The sequence below is a fragment of the Panthera onca genome, chromosome X (assembly GCF_046562875.1).
Source record: "Panthera onca isolate mPanOnc1 chromosome X, mPanOnc1 haplotype 2, whole genome shotgun sequence".
Taxonomy (NCBI): domain Eukaryota; kingdom Metazoa; phylum Chordata; class Mammalia; order Carnivora; family Felidae; genus Panthera; species Panthera onca.
Window position 1 is genome coordinate 21750549 of NC_138357.1, and position 15486 is coordinate 21766034.

At 39.1% G+C, this 15486-nt stretch overlaps 1 protein-coding gene across 4 annotated transcripts in view; it reads right to left on the minus strand.

Moving 5' to 3' along the window:
• SLC25A14 (solute carrier family 25 member 14) overlaps positions 1 to 15230 on the minus strand; it is a 29575-nt gene extending 14345 nt beyond the window's left edge. Inside the window, exons 1-6 of one of the 4 annotated variants that reach the window (XM_081792322.1) lie at positions 15147 to 15230; positions 14289 to 14445; positions 8880 to 8973; positions 6750 to 6897; positions 3797 to 3891; positions 2423 to 2508 (exon numbers count right to left, since the gene is read on the minus strand). In XM_081792322.1, coding sequence (XP_081648448.1) covers positions 2423 to 2508; positions 3797 to 3891; positions 6750 to 6897; positions 8880 to 8973; positions 14289 to 14423 — 558 coding nt within the window. In that variant the 5' untranslated portion in view covers positions 14424 to 14445; positions 15147 to 15230. Of the gene's footprint in view, positions 1 to 2422; positions 2509 to 3796; positions 3892 to 6749; positions 6898 to 8879; positions 8974 to 13911; positions 14159 to 14288; positions 14509 to 15146 lie in introns of those variants that run through there. The other 3 variants (XM_081792325.1, XM_081792324.1, XM_081792323.1) reach the window with 3 other exon arrangements.
• Between the last annotated feature and the right edge of the window lie 256 nt (positions 15231 to 15486).

A 15486-nucleotide genomic window follows, 5' to 3' on the forward strand; every position in this document is an offset into this window, starting at 1 on the left:
TCAGGATGCACAACTCTAGGTTTCAATAAATGTCTTTGGTAAATCAGGAGACAACAGCATGTTTTTACATGGAAAGTCAACTGCTACTACTAAGAGTTTTGAGATAAAAACCTAAACTCAGTTAAATCGGAATAGAAACTATTACAAAGATAAATTTTAAAAACTACAAATATCCTATGGTAAGTAGGAGACTTCTTTAAGGAGGTAATTCCTGAGCAGGGCTGGGACTAGGGTGAGGCAAGTATGGCACTTTCCTCTGGCACAAAATGTAGGAGGGGGACTCAAAAAAAACCCTCAGTAATCCAAATAATAATGCAATATTTTAAGACATGAAAATGAATACAGAAAAACCCACAATGAACCAAATATCAAAAATTTAACTAAAGACAGAATCCAACAGGATGAGATTAGGGTGAGGAGGTGAGATGAATTATACAAAATATTGATACTTTATTCATCGTGAATAATTTGCATTCATTTTAATTTTTGAAAAATATTGCATAAAAGTGTTATCTCTCGGGGTGCCTGGGTGGCTCAGTTGGTTAAGCGTCCAACTTCAGCTCAGGTCATGATCTCATGGTTCATGAGTTCGAGCCCCATATCAGGCTCTGTGCTGACAGCTCAGAGCCTGGAGCCTGCTTCAGATTCTGTGTCTCCCTCTCTCTCTGCCCCTCCCTGGCTTGAGCTCCTCTCAAAATAAAAAACGTTAAAAAAATTTTTTTAAATGTTATCTCTCTTGATTACTGAGGTGGTTTTCTTTTGTGCCCCCTTCCATTTTGCATCCACAAGGAGCACCTCATTTGTCTCATCCTAGTCCTGGCCCTGTTCCTGAGCAGTCCTGAAGGATAAATTCATGAGAAAATGGGTAAAAGGCATTACAGTCAGAGAGCTATATATACAAAGGCAAGGAAGCAACACATAGATCAAAGAAAGAGCTGTTCAAGGATATACGCAAGAACTGAACAACCCGATTATGATTATAGATCCTATATTGGTACCATCACAGTCTAAGTTTGTGACTCACCCCACCCCCAGTGCCTTCAGCCCTACCCAGGTATAAGAAAGGAAAAGGTAGATTATAGCATGGGTCAATGGTTGTAATTGTACCAAGCAGGTCAAAGGGACAGGAAATTGAAGTGAATCACTTAGGTGATTAAATCTAGGATCCACATGGATAAGAAAGGAAACTTTAGGGAGTTAAGTATTATTGTTCTTGAAAAGGTCAAGTGTAATTATATTGCAAATATTTTAGAGTTTTAGGATACAATCAGTTCTCTTCACAAATACTTACTCTTCAAATCAAAAGTGATAAAAAATTCTGTATATATTACTCTCAATTTAATCTAGAAAGTTCATTTCTTATCCTTTCTCCATCAACCATCACTGGTTTCTTTCTCGTGTGTGGTTTTTCATGTCACTCTCTTGGTTCTCAAAACTCTCTGAATTGCAATAGATCTCTCCTTCACTAACCTAACCACCTATGGTTTCAAATAATTAAAGCATATGTCCTCTTTTTTCTCATATTCCCTCTAAAATAACTCTCAAAAACTTGTGACCCTCTCACACATTATAATCATATATTTAGTGCTTTTAATTAATCCTAAGTTTACTTTTTTTAAATTTTTTTTTTTTTTAATTTTTTTTTTAACGTTTATTTATTTTTGGGACAGAGAGAGACAAAGCATGAACGGGGGAGGGGCAGAGATAGAGGGAGACACAGAATCAGAAGCAGGCTCCAGGCTCTGAGCCATTAGCCCAGAGCCCGACGCGGGGCTCGAACTCACGGGCCGTGAGATCGTGACCTGAGCTGAAGTCGGACGCTCAACCGACTGAGCCACCCAGGCGCCCCTATTAATCCTAAGTTTAAATAAGTTAGTAACTATGTAGAAACTGTTTACCATTTTATGAGATAAAATAAGATGAAGATTAATATTATCAAATAAATGTTTCATCCTGTCTTTCGATAAAACCTGAAAGAAATCCAATTATATTTTTAAAAATCAATACCACTAACCTATACTGTTCGAGTTTTGTATTCAGAATATCCCAACACAAACCAAAATATACCATTTAAAAGCCAAATCTCATCCTTAACGGAAATATAGGTAAGACAAGAAAAGACAGATTTTGCATACTCTAAAGACCAAAGGATCAATGCATATCATAATAAATTGACTATTATTTACTGAGCATCTACAATCTACCAAGTGTGATAGGCAGTCTACACATATTATCTCTAATCCTAAGCAAACCTATGCAATAAGTACTAAATTATCTTCATTTTACAAATGAGGAAACTAAGGCTTAACACAGTTAAGTGATTTGCCAAAGGTTTTACAGCTGGCAAGTGGAGATCTGACTCAAAGTTCATACTCTTTTCACATCACATTGCATACATCCAATGCTACCAGACCTCTCTTACCTTTAGTACATCAGTGGGGTTGGCTATAGCGGAAGATATCACTCCTGACACTACCCCACAGATCATATTAATTAGAAGAGTTTCATCTGTAAAAAGGAAAAAAAAATTCTGCTTGTATTAAGTACTAGTTTCTGAGAATAAAGTACTGATCTTTCAGAGGAAGGGAACCCTAGGCAATTGACTGTAAGAAATGAACCACAAAGCTTATGAAAATTAAAAAAAAAAACCTCAAATATTTCTAGATCCCATATCATTACTGCAACATAAAAATTATAAAACATAAATCACTATTTTTTAAAGGTAGTTCTAAAGGACACTAGCACATGTCCTATTATTCTGTATAGAGCAACTGGCAATAGCCCACATAAATTCAGAATGTGGTATTTCTTCCTCAATCATTTCAAACACCTAAAAAATTTCTTTAAGTATTTTTCTGGAGAATCATCAACTCTAAACACTTAGCAACAGAATTTTAAAAGGTAAAAGCTTACGGATAACAGAAAAAAATTACTTAAATATTAATTTTGACTGGCCTTGATATCTACTGGCCTCTATTTACAGGTTTCTGTAGTTCAAATGTGAAAAACTAGTCATTTGAAATTAAATCCACTCAGCCAAAAAAAAAAAAAGAAAAAGAAGAAGAAGAAACAGAGCATAATATTCTAAAATGAAAATTCCATCTTCACCATGCCTTCTTACCATGGAGAGCCTACAAACAGAAACTAGGTAAACCCAAGTGAAGCATCTGTGAAAGGAAATTATTTTAGGAAGTAAATCCTTCAGAATCCTCAAAGAAGAGGCTCCAGAAAAAGTCAATTTAGCACAATCAAGTAACTCAAAAGACATTACTAATCAAAAGGCTCTCCAGCTATCCACAACCATGCAACAGCCCTGTGGTAAAATAACCATTTAGTACCATATCAGGATAGAAATGCTACAGCAACAATAATAGAGACATAGGATAATGCTGAATGTGGGTAAGGTGGTCATAGGTACAACAGAATCTAGAATAGTCTAAAATTACTCCATCTAACAAAAGCTTATCAAAACTGGCAGCTACAGAACTGCTTATAGTTGAAGTCTTTTTGGCAATGAAGATAGCGTTAATTTTCTGGACAAACTTGTCCATGTTCCCTCTGTGATGACCAGAAGCCTTTTTTTTTCTTTGATAGAAAAAGGGACAAACTTAAAGAGCAGGTCCTTCTAACTCATAGATCACTCCTGCAAGGATTAATCCCAAGTCAGTATGAACTCGCTTTGTCCTTGCAATGACTGTCATCCACTCTCAAGCATCCCATGATGAATGCTTCTTAGTAAGCATGATTTTGATAATCCTCTGAGTATCACCCTAAAAGAGAAGAAGTCTATACTGACCTTCTAGACGTTCTACAAATAATCTCTTCAAGCTTTGGTAAATGCCAATTTTGATGGTGCCATATGATGCCTGTCTTAGCAAAGCAGGAGCGATTCTGCCAAAAAAGAAAGAAAAAGTCAACTATACTCAATGTGCACTTGCAGATTAAACACATCTAGATAGTCTACTCATTTCCATTACTCACCTCATTCCACCCAACTACTTCAGAATATGCATTTATTCAAGCACAGTGGAACATTCACCAAGAGAGAGCACATTTGGATCATAAAACAAAACTATTTTTTTTTATTTTTTTAAGTTTATTTATTTATTTAGAGAGTGAGCGAGTGCAGGGGAGAGTCAGAGAGAGAGGGAGAGGGAGAATCCCAAGTAGGCTCCATGCTGTCAGCACAGAGCTCGACACAGGACTTGAACCCACAAACCATGAGATCATGACCTGAGCCAAAATTAAGAGTCAGACACCTAACCGACTGAGCCACCCAGGCACCCCAAAACTCAACAAGTTTAAAAGAATTGAAGTCATATAGTGTACATTCTCTGACTATAATGGAATCAAACTAGAAATCAGTAAGGAAAATCCTCAAACACTTGGAAATCAAACATCACATTTCTAAAATTTTTTTTTAACGTTTATTTTTGAGACAGAGAGAGACAGAGCATGAACGGGGGAGGGTCAGAGAGAGGGAGACACAGAATCTGAGACAGGCTCCAGGCTCTGAGCTGTCAACACAGAGCCCGACGCGGGGCTCGAACTCACGGACCGCGAGATCATGACCTGAGCCGAAGTTGGCCGCTTAACCGACTGAGCCACCCAGGCGCCCCAAACATCACATTTCTAAATAATCCATGGTTCACAGGAAGTCTCAAAGGAAATTTTTAAAATACATAGAACTGAATGAAAATGAAAATGAAAATTGAACCTGTTAAAATACATAGGGCACAGCCAAAGCAATGCTCAGAGGGAAATTTACATCATGAAATGCTTACATTAGAAAGGAGGGAAATCCCAAATCAACATAAGTTCCTAACTCAAGAAACTAGAAAAAGAAGAGCAAAATAAAACCAAAGCAAGCAGAAGGGGAGGACATAGTAAAGAGCATAAATTAATAAAACTGAAAACAAAAATAGAGAAAAATCCAGCTTTTTTGAAAAAAATCAATAAAATTGATAAACCTCTAGCAAGGTTCATAATAATAAAAAGATGGAAGTCACCAATATCAGGAACAAAACAAGCAACAGCACTACAAATTCTGCAGCCATTTAAAGAATAAGGGAATACTACTATAAACGACTTTATGCTCATAAATTCAACAACTCAGAAGAAATGGACTAATTCCTCAAAAACTACAAACTACCAAAACTCAATCAGAATGAAACAGATAAAAATATGGGAATCATCAAAAAAACATGAAATAGATCATTTGAATAGTCTCATAACAATTAAAACATTTTAATTCATAATTTAAAAGTTCCCAAAAAGGAAATCTCCAGGCCCAGAAAATTTCAATGGGGGAATTCTACCAAACACCTAAAAAAATCAACACTAATCTTACATAATCTCTTCCAGAAAAAAGGAGAGGGAATACTTACCAATTCATTTTATGAGGCTAGTATTACCCCAATATCAAAACCAGACAAAAAGAGTACAAAAAGGAAAAACTACAGGAAAATATCTCTCATGAATTTAGATGCAAAAATCCTTAACAAAATATTAGCAAATTGAATCCAGCAATGTAGGAAAAGAAGTACACACAATTATTCACCTCATGGAGATTTTTTAAAAATCAACCTTACTTCCTAACAGCTGTACATGTATCTTTCATCTATCAAGAAGACACTAGAGCCAAGATTTCACCATATTTAAGTTCTGCTTATAAACTGAAGACATTCTCACTCATACCCCCTTTGAGATTCTTCCAAGTTGCAGAACTATACTTTAGTAGTTATAAATAGAAAGACGACAGCAGCTTGGATGGTTAAGATTTTAAAAATGATGACTAAATATGCATATTTCTGACTTTACTGCTTGCTATTAGAAAAAAATAATCTTGTGATTGTCCATGCTGATTAAAGAACAAGGTGAAACAGATGATCCATGATTCACTTGCTTCGAGATGTATTACTTGATTTTTTTCCCTAAGAAAATTGTCTTTCAAAATTAAGTCTAACATAGGTTAATAATAAAATTGATGTCCCTTCTCTGAGCAGTAAACTGGTAACCTAGATGCAGGAGTGGCCTAGGAAACTGGCAGCAGATACATGACAAAATGGGCAATAAACCACAAACCTATAACTAATTAAAAATTGACAAAAAAAGATCAGTCTCCCTCTCTCACACTCTGCATTTTATGCTTAAACTACCAGAATAGTATTTCTTTAAAGAGGAAAATTTTAAAAGAAGTATTTGGCAACTCAGGAAGAATACCACAGAAATGTAAGCCATTAATTGGTGCTGCTATTCACAGGGGCTATTGATGACTCTCAGGAAAACAGGAGAAAGCCAATGCTGCAATGAGATATCCATTTTAAAATATATCACGCAAAGCCAGATGAACACAAAATCTAAAGCTCAAGACTTACAAGCAAGTGAAATAGAAACTTGCACAGGAATATTGAATTAAAAGTTAGAATGGTGAATATGAAGGGCACACACTATCAGACCACTGAAATACATGGTTTCTTTGAAAAGTGTTTTGGGGCGCCTGGGTGGCTTAGTCAGTTAAGCGTCTGACTTAGGCTCAGGTCATGATCTTGCGGTTCGTGGGTCTGAGCCCCACGTCGGGCTCTGTGCTGACAGCTCAGAGCCTGGAGCCTGCTTCAAGTTCTGTTTCTCCCTCTCTCTGCCCTTCCCCTGCTCATGCTCTGTCTCTCTTTCTCTCTCAAAAATAAACATCAAAAAAATTTTTTTGAAAGTGTTTCTATTCAAGAGGTAAAGAAAGAATCCAGTCTCACCCAGAATACAAAGCCAATACGCCTTCTTCTTTATAGATTCGGAACAAGGCATGAAACATTCCTCGGTATTTTATTTCTTTAAAACGGACATCAATGCTTTGGCCCTGAACTTGAAGGCGTGTTTTAGTCAGGTCCACAGGGAAAGTTCCTATGAAAGAACACACTGATTTATAAGTTTCTCCAAAGAGTCATGGTTAAATTTTGGCTGAATTTAAGCCAATGACAATTTGAAAACATAAGACAAAGTCCTTTTTATAACACATAGGGGATATCTCTACTAAGAGTACCACTTTCAGAAGAGTTGTATGTGGTAAAGTGAAATATACTGTACTGTATCTAGGCAGTAGGATTTAGCCCACAGTATAGTTGAAACTGGTATAATAAAATGCTTTAAGATGGTCCTAATATACTGCAAATACAAAATAATTTAAATGTTTTAATTTCATCTATAACATAATACAGTTTGGCATTTGAATCTTCCTCTGCACCCCCCCCCCACCTTGACTCCCCACTTCTTCATAAATCTCTCTAATTTTTCACAAAGAAGATGGGAAAGCATGGGATTGCTGTTCCAGGTACTCTTATATACTATTATAAAGTTTTGTCAGTTTTTTTTCTTTTATCTGTTTACAAGAAACAAATAGTTCCCTAACATTATGAAAGATAACAGCAAAGTCCTACTTGGCCAACTCATCTTGGTTCTACGTTTAATTCTGGACTAATAACTAACACAGTGCCTGGGAAATGTCTTGAACCAAACTTCTTTAGTTACCTCAATACACAAAAGTGGTCATTACATTGACAAAATGTGTTTTAGGGAATACTTCGAAGTCTAAAACTAACAAGGTGATTATGTAGCTCTGGTCACTTATGACTTTGGTATCATAACACCAGAGCATGTGCCAAGAAAGTCAACAAAGATTAATGGGTTGGGTCACTTACAAATAGCTTAGGAAAGAGAAAATTGGGAGATGAAAAAACACAGTCTAAAAAATATTTCCAAATTAAAATCAAATAGAGAAGAATCCAGTTTGATCTTATTAATCAATTTTCTTCTAAAATGGGACAGAGAGGCGCCTGGGTGGCTCAGTCGGTTGGGCGTCCGACTTCGGCTCAGGTCATGATCTCATGGTCCGTGAGTTCGAGCCCCGCGTCGGGATCTGTGCTGACAGCTCAGAGCCTGGAGCCTGTTTCAGATTCTGTGTCTCCCTCTCTCTCTGACCTTCCCCCATTCATGCTCTGTCTCTCTCTGTCTCAAAAATGAATAAACGTTAAAAAAAATTTTTTTTAAATGGGACAGAGGTTTGAAAAAAGAAGTCTGGGGGTGCCTGGGTGGCTCAGTCGGTTAAACAGCCGACTTTAGCTCAGGTCATGATGTCACAGTTCGTGAGTTCAAGCCCCCCACTGGCTCTGCACTGTCGCACAGTCTGCTTCAGATTCTGTGTCTCCCTCTCTCTCTGCCCCACCCTCCACTCATGCTTGCTTTCTCTCTCAAAATAAATAATAAACTTTTAAAAAGAAAAGAAAAAAAGTCTGAATACTAAGAAAGTTATAAACAACTTAGCATAAAGGAAAGACCATTAGTACAAAAATATAGCAGAAACCCCTATATTATCGAACTCCCTTTATCTTTTCATGTACATTACTTAAACCTAGAGCAAATTAACAAATCATTAAACTATAAAAAAAAATCTTCCTAAGTTTGACTTTTATTAAAAATTTTTTTAACATTTATTTATTTTTGAGCAACAGAGACAGAGCACAAGTCGGGGAGGGGCAGAGAGAGGGAGGGAGACAGAATCTGAAACAGGCTTCAGGCTCTGAGCTGTCAGCACAGAGCCTGATGCGGGGCTCAGACCCACGAACTGCGGGATCATGACCCAAGCCAAAGTCGGATGCTTAACCAACTGAGCCACCTAGGCACCCCCTAAGTTTGACTTTCTTAACCTCATTCACCATACCATTAGTAGTACTTTTTTAGAAAATATTACTCGATGGCTTAGAGACAATAGTTTTTAAAACAAAGTGAGCTTCTTTTCACTTTTTCTCTAATTTTCACCAAAAATAACTGTCACCATAAGCTACCATCTATACCATAAGAAGCAGATTCGTCAGTTTTCACATTCTTACCAAACTCAGCAACAATAGAGGCAAGGCCGCCATATACAAAGGGTTTCCAATTCAGACCAGACATCTCATGGCTTACAGTGGCACTTTTCTGGGGCTAAAAATAAACACAAATCAGAACAAGGCACAAGAGTGAGGAGCATTTGTTAGTGTTTGATCACATTATTTATATCAACAAAATTAGTAAATGAAGCAGATGTAGAGGAAAAACCCTACCAAGTGGAATGAAACAAAATGGGGGATCCTGTTTTATGTACTAGATGATCATGAATGTGTTCTTTACTGCCACTCTGTACGGGTAGGCGTGCAATTCCCTCAAAGATCAACTTGTGCCCTTCTTTCTCTAGTTTCTTTAATGTTATCCATAGCCCCACCCAAAGAAGAGGTTGTCCATCCAGCACAACCAACTTAGACATTCAGCTAGACAATTACAAGTGAAGGAACCTGGAGTTCAAATTATATAGGCTGAGGCATCTCATAAAAGCAGTTCATGGTATTCAGTTATCTTGATTCAGGTACAAAGCAAAGGCTGACACCACTACCCTCTCATATTCCTAGCCCTCTCATCTCTCCACTAAACTGCAGGGTTTTAATTCATCTAGCTACTTCTAGCTATACACAGCTTCTCCCCACAAAGCCCAAGCTGAGCTAAGTATCTTTTCATCTTCTTCTGGTTCCCAGAGGAATGAAAATAATATAAATGATGTCTGTCTTCTCCCTGACATTTAACTTACATTCATCTAGTGACTCTTTTTCCTTGGTCTTTTTAAAGCACATACATACAAATAATGTTTTTCTTTGATGTTCTGACTTTTTAACAATGTATTCTACTCCCAGTCCCCTTGCCTTCTTCCCCATCCCACCCCCAGTAGACCTGTCATCTTCAATCTTTTCATTTTTGTTTTTCCTATCACTCAGCTATTTCTCTTGGATTCTTTTCCCCACAGTTCTGCCCTCTAGATCAGTGGTTTTCCAATTTTATGTGCACCAGGATAATCTAGAAGAGAGATTAAAACAGAGTGTTGGGCCACCCTCAGAATTTCTGATTAGTGGTCTGGGTCCTGCCTGAAAATATGCAAGTTTCCAGATAATGCTGGTGCTTCCATCCTTTAAGAACTACTACTGTTCTATGCATTGCCTCCTAAATCCTGGTCCAGCTGGAAGTAACCTTTTAAGATGGACTCTCAGATTTCTTTTAAATATTCCTTTTTCAGAACTTCACAGTACATATACTATTGAATTTCAAAAACATCTTCCAATGTTTTATGGTCAGGAATAAAGACTCTGAAGTAAGACTACCTAAGTTCAAACCCTGACACTACCACTTACTAGCTCTGTGACCAAGTTACTTAAGCACTCTATGCCTGGGCTTTCTGAACTGTAAAATGGGGATAATTATAAATCCTATATTACAGGGTTGTTGTGAAAATTAAATGATATATGTAAAATACGTGAAAAAGTACCTGCCACCTAGTTCAACTTTTTTTAAGTTTATTGTTGCATGCTCTTCAGACTGAGCCAGCCAGGCGCCCTCTAGTTCAACTATTAGCTATTATCATTACTACATTTTGAAAAGTACTAAAATTTACATTTTAGCAGATATTACTTACTGCCCACCTCCCCCACAGCCCAATCTGAGGTTAGCACCATTGAGTCACAGTCTCTTTTTAGAGGAGACAAGGTTTTGCTTTATTTCCCCAGAAGGAAATCTCTGTAACTAAGCACAAATGAACAATTTCCCAAAAGAGGATAGCAAACATGCAGACAAATGTTTTAGTTAGAGGCCACAAATAATTATGGAATAACTATGAATTATGGAATAATAATTATGGAAATAATATTCCATAATTATGGAAACTTCCTTTCAAGCTTAGTGGGATCAGCCAGTCCATCTGATATACAGAGTCGGGAACAGATAGCTCTTTGGGAGGAAAATTATTGAAACGAATTCTGGAAAACAAAGCAGCAATAGGCACTTCTAGTACCAGCTACAGTCTGAAATGAGTCTTGAGTACTAAATATTATCTTATTAACATTTTCAGTTATGCGCACATTTTATTACAATTAACAGTAACACATGACACACACAGCGAGAGGGGAAGCATGGAAAAGCAAGGACCATGACATATCCCCTCTCTTAGTTTGGTCAATGGAGAGGGCATTTTCCCCCCACAATTTAGAGATTTCCCAAAACAGTCAAGCATTTCAAATGGCTGCTATGCTTCTCTCCAAAGCTTTCTTTTTACAACTTCTTTCAATTCATCTCATTACAGAGAAAGCCTCTATCGGAACTTTATTACCTGCTACCCAGACTTTTAATAAGGAAGATGTGCTCAGGGAACCATAATAATAAATCAGTTAAAGGCAGGGGGCAGAGCCATAGCAGGGAATGGAATCTCAAGTCAGTCGGCCCAGTGGTTCCTTAATGAAGTTTTTACAATTCTGAGATGAAATAAAGAAAATAAGGGCACCTAATACCTTTTTCTTCAGCCAAATGTATTTAATTTAAAGGACTATCTATTAGGAAATCCTGTTCTTCCTACTCCTGGAGCATTTTTTAAAATCACCTTTCTTGTATGAAATATAGTTGGTAGTTGACTTTGTTTAGTGCCTTTCTTAGCAAAATAAGACTGGCTACCTTAATTTATGTCTCCTCTCCACACTTTCATTTAAATATTATTGATCCATGAAATCCAAAATTCTGAGGACCACTGGCCAAATTTGACACTGCTACCACTGTCACCTCCCCACCCCCATCTGACAGTAAAATCCCTTTTCCTCCAATGTTAGGAAAGAATCTTGTTACAAAAAAGTCCTTTATCATCTTTAGTTAGGTCTGATTTTAAACCTTCTTTCCTCGTACTGAGCCAAAAGTCTGCCTTCCTCTAGTTTTCACCCATATGGGGAGGTAATATTAAACGAATGTATTCTTTTTCCCTACAGGGTCCTTCAAGTATTTAAAGACAGCTATCATGCCCTCCTATATCTTATCTTTCTCAGGGTAAATACCCACAATAGTTTTCATCACTCACTATATTATACTTCAATTACTACAGCTGAAAATGGCAGTCATTTTTGTGAGACCATATCACACTACTGAATCATTAAAATGTCACCTTAAAACCTTTAAGTCTGCATACATGTCATGTCATACCTATTCCACAGTTGTGCAATGTTTTTAGAACCTTCATTCACCCCCTTCTATATCTTAATTTCAGGCACACAGGATGAGGCTTATCTTCCAGTTGCTCCATGTTATTTTTCTCTTAACTAGCTAAGATCCCTGAAGGCAAACACCATGTCTCACAGTACTTTTCATAACCCTTAGAATAGCTTGCACAGAATTGGGTACACATCTATTAAATACTTGGTTGGTTCCCGTGTAATATCCTTTATCTATGTATGCAGTGTGTACGTAAAAGATTATGTGAGAACTTAGAAAGTTAACTTGCTGGACCAAAGCAATGCTACACTCTGTAAACAACATTTTGTTTTTGTTGATCATCAGAGGTTCTCTGCCTAATTCTCTTCCATTGATTTTGTTGCAGAGAATTACTTGTGTAAAAGACCCCAAGCACACTAAAAATGATTTTTACTTGTGAGGGCTATCCCCAGATATGGATAAAAGGAAACAAACCACATCTGAATTAAAACAGAAACCTTAAATATTTATCGCATAAAGAAGCCAATGAAAATGTATTTAAAATGCAAACGTGTATACTGAAGTCTGACTAAGGAAAATCTGATAGCCTAGAGAGTGGAAGAAAGTCCTAGAATACAAGTTACATAGCCCTACATTACTCCAAAGATCTGGTCAGAAAAATCTTGAGTGTTTTTCTCACTTTCTCCTTTTAAAAAGAGTAGGCATTATAGATACTCAGACTTGGGAAGTAATAATGGAGAATGAAGCAAATATTTATTGAAAGCATACAAAATGCCCAAACCTGCAACATGCTATGAGTATAAACCTCATGTTAAAAAAAAAAACAGAACACATGCTCTAACATCAGGACAGTATTTATCATTCAACCTATCTTTCCTGGATAATCAAGGAGATTGGGGTGGGGATAAAGTTGTATGAAATTCAGTACTTGCCTTTCAAGAGCTTATAGTCTGGTGGAAGAAATCAAAGTTGCTCATTAGAGAAAAAATTAAGTATTAAATTACATAGTACAAACTGTAAGAGCAGGAGCATGGTAAAGGAGACAATCAGCATGGGCCTGAATAATTTGAAAGGCTTGTGGAGATGAGAGAACTTAAAATGGGCCTTGACAGAGTACAGGTAGAATCAGGATAGGTCTAGGTAAGGGAGGGGTGGAGGAGGAAAAGAGGATGAACAGAGACACAAACATGGTGGGGGGTGGGGGTGGGGAGACACAGCATGTGGAGGCAGGCATCAGCATAGCTTGTTCTGAGAAGGAATAGTGCAACCTAACCTGAACAGAGAATTCTCTTAACAGATTGATAAAATTATCAGACAAGAAGTATGATAAAGAAACAGGCTGAAAGGCTTGAAACCAAAATGTGTGTTTGGCAGGGTGGGAGGGAGGCTGTAAGTTTTTGAACAGGGAAGGGACTTGGGGAAATCCACATTTTAGTTAGCCTACTCAGGCTGCCGCAAACAGTGGATTCCAAACAGGATAGGCAAGGAAACTAGCTTAGGATGTTGTGAAGTAAAGCAGATAAGATGCTTGTTGACAATGAGGTTAGAGATAAACTTCTAAAATGGAGACACAAAGGAACTTGATGATGTAGGGAATGAAGACAAAAGTTCACAATAACTCTAAGCATCCCTAGCCTGGAAAAAAAAACAAGGAAACACTGACAGCAAGCTACAAACGTCCCTGCTGTTTGTTACCTTATCTGAGAAACTAATTCATGTTGAGAATAGCTGTCATCCCAATTAGTTAGCTGAACTGCATTTTAATAGATGCCTTCAATGCCTTGACCTCAAAGAGTGGCAGGGGGTAGAAACTGAAGGGGAGCATCTTTTAACAGCATCCCTCACACTAACACAATGGAGGTGTTTGCTTACTCCGCTTACAATCACGGCCGCCGTTGCAAACTTCACCCTTAGAAAAATTAGGATTATTCCAGGAAAGATACCCATTCACCCTCTGGGTAGCAGGATCTTGCCAGTTCCTCAGCTGTCAGAGCGAGTTCGTGGAGAGAAGGGAGGCGCCTGAAGAAGGCGGCCTCCCAAGGGGGTCGAGGAAGCAGGGTTCAATCGAAGAAGTAAAACCACCGATGCCAGAAGAGTGAAAGACAGGGAAGGGACTCAGCTGAGGGGAGAGAGAGATCAAAGGACCGTTAAGCCCCTCCCAGGCCGGGAACCAGGCCAGCCCGGCCCCGCGCGGCCTGGCGCGGCCCAGCCCCGCTCCCCAGCCTGGATGTCCAGGAGCTCCCCCTCACCTGCTCAGGCTCAGCGGACGACTGGGAAGCCGAGGCTCCCACAGTCGGAAGCGGCACCGCAACGCCAACCCGGAAGCATTGAAACCAACGGAAGTAACCAAGTTGTCGCCTCGGCAACGGTGGTGGCTCCGGCATTCCAACACCGCCTCCTCAAAGCCTAGAAAAGAAGGCGCAAAATGAGAGGCGGGAACTACAGAGGTCTAAGAGGGGGAGTCGAGCAGGCTGCGGGTGCAAAGGCTCAGAGAGGGCAACCTGACTTTTGGGATGTGTAGGGAGAAAGAAGGAAGGCGTGACGATTTGGCAGCTTCTGCAGTTCACGTGCTCGCCAGTTGGGGGCAGACATGTCGCCTCGTTCCCGCGTTACCAGGCAACTGGCGCGTACCAGGACTACGGGGGGGGCGGGGTTGCGGCGCGTACTAGGAGCAGGAAGGCGGGGGTGGCGACGCGTATAGGACTAGGAAGGTGGGGGCAAGAAGAGTGGGGCCAGCCAAACCTAAGGGACGCGAGGGGCCTGCCGACCGTAGTGAAGGGGTGGGGCAAGGCGCCTGCGCGCAAAGTACGAAAAAGGAGGGAAAGTTAGGGGGGCGGAGCAAAGGAGTTAAAAGTAGGAAAATGAGGGTAAGGAGTGAGCGGTATTTAATGAAGTGTCCGAAGTCATTAAGAAAATAAAGATCAAGTAAGTAAATAAACCTCAGCACCGACTAGACGCCAGGTATTAGCGACTGAGGACTCAGACTCAGGCCCTGTACTCAAAGCACACGATTGAGAAAAAGCAGATTGGAAACAGAAAGTGGGACCACAAAAAGTTAGAGTCTTGAGAGTAGAAGTGCTGACGGGGGAGTCCAAGCTAATCCGTACCTCACAACCAGCCGGAGAATGACGAGTGAGCGAGCAGGTTGACCAAGCCCACTGACCAGCTTCTGGCCCCCTGGTACCAGAAGGAATGGTTGCAAAGCACCCTGGGTAATTCTGTTGGCCAATGGACTACTTTTGATTTTCAAACCTCGCACGCGAACGTTCCGAAATCACGCGAGGATACGAAACAACAGGGCTTATGTGGTGAGTACAAGGAAAAGCGGGTAAATGCCAGGAACATCACATAAGTGATTGTTGAATTAACAATCACATAAGTGATTGTTCAATTAATGCTTGGAACACCTTTGTTGTGAAAGGACCTTTCTCATTGTAGTTAACACCT